The 9470-nt window shown below is 42.8% G+C and overlaps 1 protein-coding gene across 1 annotated transcript; it reads right to left on the reverse strand.

The window, feature by feature from the left end:
• Positions 1 to 2955: 2955 nt before the first annotated feature.
• LOC107971063 (putative SAGE1-like protein) lies at positions 2956 to 9018 on the reverse strand. The gene is given in 13 exon segments (XM_063804241.1): positions 2956 to 3125; positions 3509 to 3602; positions 3972 to 4025; positions 4028 to 4333; positions 4509 to 4712; positions 5342 to 5482; positions 5731 to 5871; positions 6150 to 6260; positions 6514 to 6654; positions 6905 to 7070; positions 7675 to 7814; positions 8067 to 8210; positions 8910 to 9018. Coding segments are annotated over 13 exon segments (1920 nt in total). The 3' UTR covers position 2956.
• Between the last annotated feature and the right edge of the window lie 452 nt (positions 9019 to 9470).

Below are 9470 nucleotides of genomic sequence, written 5' to 3' on the forward strand. Positions count from 1 at the left end.
TGCTGTGTCACATCCTTCTTGCACTTTGATTCCCTTACCTCTTCTTCTGCTCCTTGGTAAGGAAAGTGCTCTGCTTCTCAAGGATTCCCCTGCCAGGTCTGGCCCATCCACACCACATTCGTGTCTCAGGGTCAACTGACTTGAGACATTAGTTATCCAGCAAAATCCCACCATAGCAGTGTTTGGATTACTGCTTGATCAAGTATACAGGAGATGGGAGTCTGGGGAATCAGACTACAGCTGTCTCAGTCAGCTCGAGTTGCTATCACAGAATACCACAGACTGGGTGGCTTCATCACCAGACATTTCTTTCTCAAGGTTCTGGAAGCTAGAAATCCAAGATCAGGGTGCCAACATGCTCAAATTCTGGTGGGGGGGCCTCTTCCTGGCTTGCAGTCAGCCACCTTGCTGTATCCTCACATGTTGAAGAGGCATGGAAGAACAAGTTCCCTTTTCTCTAATTATAAGGGCATTAATCTCATCATAGGGACCCAAACATCATGAACACATCTAAACCTAATTACCTCCCAAAAGCTCCACCTCCAAATATCATCCCACTGGGAGTTAGGGTTTCATCATATGAATTCTCAGAGGACACAAATATTCAGTCTGTTCATAATGCCTGTCTACCACAAAAGCCAGAAGCGGACAGCTTCATTACGACAGGCCTAACTGGGATAGCTCTGAAGGACAGTGGTGAAGGGAAATCCTCCAAGAGGGAAGATGCTTGAGCAGTGTTTCTGTGTGGAGGAGAGATGGCCAGACTATAAGTATGCATCCATGTTTAGGCCGTGTCTCGTTTATTGGCTGTATGATCAAGGACTTTGTGGACACATGATTGAAAATTTATGACAAGGAGGTCTGGGAAAAAATATGTGGATAGAGTAGTCCAAATGGATATACAATGTGAAGATACTTAGGTCTCATGAGAGTTCTCAGCAAAGGGTAACCTCTGTAGAGCAGAATGTTAATAATCTGAAGGATAAAGTACCTATTATCTAGATATTAATCAGCCTCTTTCCCCAACATTGGTGTCATAACCTCATGAGCTCACAGAGTGGCCAAGGTGACCAAGGATAGAGATTTTGCTTCAGTAGCATGGACTTCCACTCACCAAGGCCAACCTGGCTACAGTTGATAGAGACATGAGACAGCCAGGGGTCCCTGGTGAAACCCCGCCTTCAAGCCTAAAATGGCCTGAAGGTTGAGAAACCAGACTGCTGCTACCGAATGAAACCCGCAGCCAGAAGAACTGGCACTGTTTGCTAGCCCATTCCCAACTGATTCTTTCTTAATATTAGCAACATGTGTACTGGGGGAAGGGTGTGGAGCCACGGGAAGTTTGCACCTTGTTCAGGGGTGGCGGTGTGGAGCCTGGTCTCTTCGGTTCCTGTGCGGTGGCCCGGAATCAATCTGTGAGATGGGGGCCTCTTAGCAGGACTCCCTCTCGCTTTGCTGAGAGATTTTTTTTCCTCCCTATTTTTCCTTCTTAACCAATAAATTCAGCTCCTCACCCTTCAATGTGTCCGTGAACCTAATCTTCCCCGTTCGTGTGAACTCGGTTTTAACTGAACTAAGGAGCAAAATTCTGCAATATAGTCATTGCTGAGTGTACAATCTGCCAGAACAGAGAGCAACACTGAGTCTCTTATATGGCACCTGTCTCCAGCGTGATCAGCCAGTTACCAGATGGCAGGTGATTACATTGGACCACTTCCACTATGGAAGGGACAGGGCTGTGTTCTTACTCAAATTGACACTTATTCTGAATATGGATCTTCCTTCCCAACCACAGTAATTTCAGAAAATCAACATCTGTGCACTTAGAAAACGCTTTATTTACCATCATGGTATTCCACACAGCATCACCTCCAAACAAGGCACTCGCTTCCCAGAAAATAAAGTGCAGTGATGGGCCCGTGTTCGTAGGAATTCACTGGTCTTATTATTTATATCTCCCTATCCCCCATCATCTTCTTTATAGATATGATACTGTCTTGGCCTCATTGTTTTTTGATTCCAAATCAGCCTCCCAATGTGTCCCCCATAATCTGAACCTGACTGGATGAACAGAAACTGAAATGGTCTTGTACAACTTGGTTACAGTGCTAGCTAGGTGGCAATACCTTGCAGGTCTGAGAAATTACTTTTAGGAAGCAGTGTTTGCTGTATGTCTGCATCCAACATAGTCTGCTTTCTCTCCAATAGTCAGGATTCATTCGTCTTAGAATGAAGGGGTATAACTGGGAGTGTCTCTACTCACTTTCCCCACCGTGAACCACTAGCATAAGTGCTTCCTGTCCTTCTGATTTTAGGCTCTCCTGTACTAGAAGTCTTAGTTCCAAAGGAAGAAATGCTTTTGACAAGGGACACAACAAGGATCGATACTGCCAGCAGGCCATTTTGTTCTCTTCATCACTTTCCATCTAGAGGCAAAGGAGGGGGTCATCTACTGGCTGGGGGTGATGAACCTGACAACCAAAGGGGGATTAATTGCACTACACCAGGGGCTAAAAAGAGTATGTTTGATATGTCTACACAGCTTCTTAGTCCTCTCGTGTTTATTACACTTAATGGAAAATTACAGCAACCCAATCCAGGCAGGATATCTATTGGTCCAGACTGTTCAGTAATGAAGGTTTGAGTCATCCTGCCAGACCAAGCATCATGACCAGCTGACATGCTATCTCAGGGCAAAGGGAATGAGAAATGGGTAGTGAAAGAAGGCAGTTATAAATACCAGCTACAACAATGTGAGCTGCTGCAGAAACCAGGACTGTAATACCAAATACCTTGCTGAGTTATTAACTCATGCCCCTCCTCAGGCAGAAGAACAAACAAACAAACAAAAGTGCAGCTTTTATTAAGGGAGATTTATTAAATATAAAAAGTTCCCTCTTTTTTTTTTCTTAGCTTTTGGAAGGGAATTCTCTTCACTTCAAAATTATAGGGAGTTTCAGCAATAACCTGTTCCATCCTGCCGCGTGTATCCTTGTATCTCCTTGGTCTTTGCACTAACACAATTATTTTTTTTTCTCATGTGCTTAACTTTTCTGAGATGGCAGTGGGAATCTATTTCTTTAAGCACCTTCTCGAGTTGCTGAATTAAGGCAACTTTTTTAAACCTGAAATTAAAGAGGTATTCCATTAACCAGAGTATACCTACAGCACCTATGAGATGTAAGAGGTAGTAGTGGATACAAAATAGAGTTCACAATCGACATGCAAATAAAAAATGCATCCTCATGGAAACACACAAACTAGAAAAATACAAAGTGAGTCAACTGAGGGCCCACGCCCACTCCCAGATTATGGTAAATTTGGAAGGCTCCATGGCATTGGAAGAAAGTGTTAGAATAAGATAATATCAACCTAAATGCCTGTGGAAGTAGCATGACTATGATTGAGGGCCAGGGATTAGGAAGAACAAGGCACGATTTGTTCCTGCCCCTGTCCCAAATTGGGCGCAAGTGCTTAAAACAACAGCAGAGTTCCTTTTTGCACCCACCTTACTGCTTCCTTGATGGTAAATTCAACAAATTGTCTCTTGACTTTCATAGATCCTTGTACTTCTTCAAGGAAAATGAAAATTCTTTCATAATCTGAAGATATTTAAAAACATTAGTATTTCTACAATTATGAAAATGAAATATACCTCAATCTTAGTGCATCCACTACCACAGTATACATTTTTCATGGGTTACAATGTTACGTAGTGTTTGTGTTTGAATGCTTAAATCACAACATCTGTATATTACTAAGGAAACTATTGTGAACACTAACAAAGGAAAACAAAACATTTAAGCAGATGTATTAGAAATTTTCAGTGAAATTAAATAGAAGTCATGCTAAATCACATACAGATCTAATGCAGCCCAACAATGAGCTCAAGAGGCAGCTTAATTCTGTTCTAAATCATAGAATAAGAGACTTGGCATGCTTTCGTTGATAGACATTCTTGCACTACTTACTTTGCCCAAACCTTCAAACTTCTTTCATTAATTGACATTTTATATCTTGATTATTTTTTTTGCCATGGCAGGAGATATCTGTGGAGTTTCCACTGAAGACATTGCTATGACTGGTGGGTCACCTGCAGAGACACTGTAGTTTTTGGTGCCTACCGCAAATTCATTACTATCATGTTTGTAAAGCAGCTCCTCTCTGCTGAGACTAGTGAAGTCGTAAGAGAAAGAATCCAATGCGTTGAGTGGCATACAATCTTCTGTCATATTTATAAGCTCTAGTGGAGCAGAATTTGACAGGAAGTCATCAGGAGGCATTTGACCATTTTCCATCTCCTCCTCTTGGATATTGTGAATGACAGTAGCATCTGGAATCCAAATGAAAAAGTTGAGCTGTGAGGTAAGTGCATTATGTCACCCCCACAGCTATATCCATCTGAGGCTCAGTTTCTAGGATGTTATCTCATAAAGCAGGAAGATACACCAGGTGGCTATCCGAGACCCCTCAAACTGAGCTCAAGTAGGATAATACAACAAAATCACCTTCTTCCCTGCAGGACGCTATGCATGCATATGGAAACCATAGGACGGTACAAGCAATACACAAACATACACAGATCCTTGGTACTCCTGGATGAAATACCAGCTCCTGACAGATTAATAAGCCCCGGTGGAACTGTTGACAAGGAGTTATCAGGTGCTTGTTTTTCATCTTCTCTTCATGGACATTGTGAGTGGCGGTGTCATCTGGAAACAAAACGAAGAGGTCGAGCTGTGAGGTAAGCCCATAATGACAACCCCATAGGGATATCCCACTGATGCTCAGTTTCTAGGAAATTATCCCATAAAGCGGGAGGATATAACAGGTGGCAATCAGAGAACCCTGAAATTGATGCAAGAAAAGATTACCGCAAAACCACCTTCTTCCCTTGATGCCACTATGCATGCATATGGAAATCAAGTAGGACAGTACAATTCATAAGGAAACACACACAGATCCCTGGTACTCATGGCTGGAATCCTAGCTCCTGCCATGTTAATAAGTCCTCATGGAACACTTGACAAGAAGTTATTAGGTGCTAGTTCGTCATTTTGTGTCTTCTCTTCATGGACATTGTGAGTGATGGTAGCGTCTGGAAACCAAACAAAGAGGATGATCTGTGAGGTAAGTCCATTATGTCAACCCCCAGGTATATCCTTCTGAGGCTCAGTTTCAAGGAAATTATAAAGCAGGAGAGGATATGCCAGGTGACCATCTGAAAACCCTCAAACTGAGCTCATGAAAGATAATACAACAAAACCACCTTCTTCCCTTCATGACACTACGCATTCATATGGAAAACAAGTAGGACAGTACAACCAGTAAACAGACATACACAGATCCCTCGTACTCATGGCCAGCATACCAGCTCCTGCCAAATTAATAAGCCCTGGTGTAACAGTGCACAGGAAGTTATCAGGTGCTGGTTGGCTGTTTTTTATCTTCTTTTCACTGACATCGTGAGTGATGGTAGCATCTGGAAACCAAATGAAGAGGTTGAGCTGTGAGGAAAGTGCATTATGCCAACCCCTCAGGGTATATTCCTCTGATGCTCACTTGCTAGGAAATTATTGCACAAAGCAGGAGGACATGCCAGGTGGTGATATGAAATCCCTTAAATTGAGGTCACAATAGATAATACAACAAAACCACCTTCTCCCCTTCATGACACCATGCACGCATATGGAAACCAAGGAGGACAATCCAACTTATAAGTTAACATACACAGATCATTGGTACTCATGGCTGGAATACCAGCTTCTGATGTATTAATAAGCCCTGGTGGAACAGCTGACAAGATATTATCAGCTGCTTGTTGGCCATTTTCCATCTTCTCTTCATGGGCATTGTGAGTGACAGTAGCACCTAGAAACCAGAAGAATACATCAAGCTGTGAGGTAAGTGCATTATGTCAACCCTACAGGATATCCCTCTGATGCTCACTTTTTAGGACATTATCTCATAAAGCAGAAGGATATACCAGGTGGCAACCTGAGACCCCTGAAATTGAGCTCACAAAAGATAATACAATAAAACCACCTTCTTCGACTTATGACACTGCATGCATATGGAAACCAAGTAGGAAACCAAGTAGAAACAACTAGTAAACAAACAAACATCCCTGGTACTCATGGGTGGAATACCATCTACTGACACATTAATAAGCCCTGGTGTAACGGATGACAAGAAGTTATCAGGTGCTGGTTGACCGTTATTTATCTTCTCTCCATGGACATTGAGATTGACTACAGCATCTGGAAACCAAATGAAGAGGTTGAGCTGTAAGATGAGTGTATTATGGTAACCCCACAGGTATATCCGTCTGATGCTCAGTTTCTAGGAAAATATTTCGTGAAGCAGGAGAGGGTATGCCAGGTGGTGATCTGAGAACACTCAAATTGAGCTCACGAAAGAAGGTACAACCAACCAAATCACCTTCTTCCCTTGATGACACTATGCATGCATATGAAAACCGAATAGGACAATCCAACTTGTAAGCAAACATACACAGACCCTTGGCACTCATGGCTGGAATACCAGCTGCTGCCATGTTAATATGCCCTGGTTTAACAGTTGACAAGAGGTTATTAAACTGTGGTTGGTTATTTTCCATCCTCACTTCATAGACATTGTGATTGATGGTAGCATCTAGAAACCAAAGGAAAATGTTGAGCTGTGAGGTAAGTGCATTATGGCAACACCACAGGTATATCCCTGTCATGCTCAGTTTCTAGTAAATTATCTCATTAAGCAGGAAAGGATACACCAGGTAGTGATCTGAAACCCCTCAAATTGAGGTCACGAAAGATAATAAAAACAAAACCACCTTCTTCCCTTTATGACACCATGCCTTCACATAATAACCAAGTAAGACAGTACAAGTAGTAAACAAGCATACACAGATCCCTAGGACTCATGGCCGAAAAACCAGCTACCGCCATGTTAACACGCTCTGGTGGAAAAGTTAACAAGACATTATTCAGTCGCAGTTGGTCATTTTCCATCCTCTCATCACAGACATCGTGAGTGACGGTAGCATCTGGAAACCAAATGTTGAGGCCGAGCTGTGAAGTAAGTGCATTATTTCAAACCACAGGTATATCCCTCTGATGCTCAGCTTCTAAGAAATTATTGCATGGAGCAGGAGGACATGACAGGCGGGGTTCTGAGACCCCTCAAATAGAGCTCAAGAAACATAATACAACAAAACCACCATCTCCCCTTCATGACACTATGCATGCATATGGAAACTAAGTAGGAAAATCCAATTAGAAAGCGAACATACACAGATCTCTGGTACTCATGGCTGGAATACCAGCTCCTGCCATATTAATAAACCATGATAGAACATTTGACAAGACATTATCCAGTTGCGGTTGACTATTTACCATCCTCTCTTCATGGACATTGGGATTGACAGTAGCATCTGGAAACCAAATGAAGAGGTTGAGCTGTGAGTTAAGTGCATTATGTCAACCCCACAGGTATATCCCTCTGTTGCTCAATTTCTAGGAAATTATCAAAGAAAGCAATATGCCAGGTGGCCATCTGACATCCCTCAAATTGAGGCTAGGAAAGAATGTACAACAAAATTACCTTCTACCGTTCATGAAAATACGCCTGCTTAGAGAAACCAAGTAGGACAGTGCAACTAATAAGCAGACATACACAGATCCCTGGTACTTGTGGATGAAATTCCAGCTGCTGCCATATCACGAAGCCATGGTGGAGCAGTTGACAAGACGTTATCAGGTGCTGGTTGTTGTTATTTATCTTCTCTTCATAGACGTTGTGAGTGACTGAAGCATCTGGAAACCAAATGAAGTGGTTGAGCTGTGAGGTAAGTGCATTATGTCAACCACACAGGCATACCCCTCTGATGCTCAGTATCTAGGAAATTATCTCATAAAGAAGGAAGATTTACCAGGTAGCAATTTGAGAACCCTAAAATTGAGGCCAGAAAAGATAATACAACAAAATTACCTTCTTTCCTCATGACACAATGCATATAGTGCATAGTGGAAATGAAGTAGAACAGTATACCAAGTTAGCAAACTTACACCGATCCCTGATACTCATGGATGAAATAACAGCTGCTGCTATATTAATAAGCGCTGGTGGAACAGTAGTGACGACATTACCAGGTGCTGGTTGGCCATTTTTTTTTATCTTCACTTCATGGACATTGTGAGTGACGCTAGCGTCTGGAAACCAAACGAAGAGTTTGAGTTGCAAGATAGGTATGTTTTGTCCCATCCTCCCCCAGAGGAACAGCTATGTATTAATCAGTTTCTAGGAAATTATTTATTTCATGAAACAGAAGGATTTACCACGTGGAAATCTCAGATCTTGCAAACAGAGATCAGGTTAGATAACACAATAAAACTACCTTTTTACTTCTTGGCATAATGAATACATGCAGTAAAGAAGTACGACAGCAGAATAACATTCACAGGTTTTAGTACTCATCATTTTGTATCACCTTGCTGCCCTTTACATTTCTCATTTGATATTATTTTTATAGTTCACCTATAAATGCCGTGCTGTACACAGCAGGAAGCGAGACTAATTGAGCCCTCCTTAACCTGCCTCCTTTCTACCTCAAATATTCTGAAAAAATAGAGGTGGCTATTGGAGTTGAACACTCTTATCTCCACTCCATCATCACACATCTGTGTTTTTTATGATTCTACAGATCCTTCCCCTTTGTCTAGAAAAAGTGACTTTCTTTTCACTCCAGGTCTGACACCTCTTTCATTTATTCATCATCTGTGGCAGGCAGCATGCCAGGAGCTGGGAATCAGCAGTAAACAGCCCAGAGAGCAATGTTCCCTGCCCTTGTGGAGCTCACATCCTCATGGGACAGTCAGACAAAACATGTACAATGAACAAATGAAACAAACAGCGCTGAGCTGGTGTTGGGGAAGCAGTCCATGGGCCTGTGGGAGACAGCAGCAGAGGGAGCCCCCGGGGCTGCAGCTGGTTTGGCAGGGCCTTCTGAAGAGGTGCCATTGGGCAGCGCTTGGAGGAAGAAGCAGAGCCTCCTGTGCAGAGGCAGAGGGAGAGTTCCAGGTTGTGGTGAGGCCAAGGGTAGGGAATGGAGTGGGGATGGACCGGGCACTACAGAGGTGAAGGACAGAGGCAGAGAGAGCCAGGAGGAAATGGATGGGACCCACGTTAGGAGAGGGTGACAGAGGCCAGGCTGTGCAGAGGCTCGCAGACCAAAGCTAGTTCAGGGTCTGTTCTGAGTGCTTAGGAGAGATGAGGATGGGTTTTCAGGAGGGACATGGATGATGTGATTTACATGCTGACATAATTATCTAGCCACAGGGTTAGAGAGTATGCTATAGATGAGCGAAGATTAGAAACACAGAGCTAAGAAGGTATCGTACTAGCTTGAAGAGAGATCAGTGCATACTGGAGGGATAGAGAGAAATGGTTGGATGCAGAATTTATACTGGGCA

The sequence above is a fragment of the Pan troglodytes genome, chromosome X (genome assembly GCF_028858775.2).
Source record: "Pan troglodytes isolate AG18354 chromosome X, NHGRI_mPanTro3-v2.0_pri, whole genome shotgun sequence".
NCBI classification, from domain to species: domain Eukaryota; kingdom Metazoa; phylum Chordata; class Mammalia; order Primates; family Hominidae; genus Pan; species Pan troglodytes.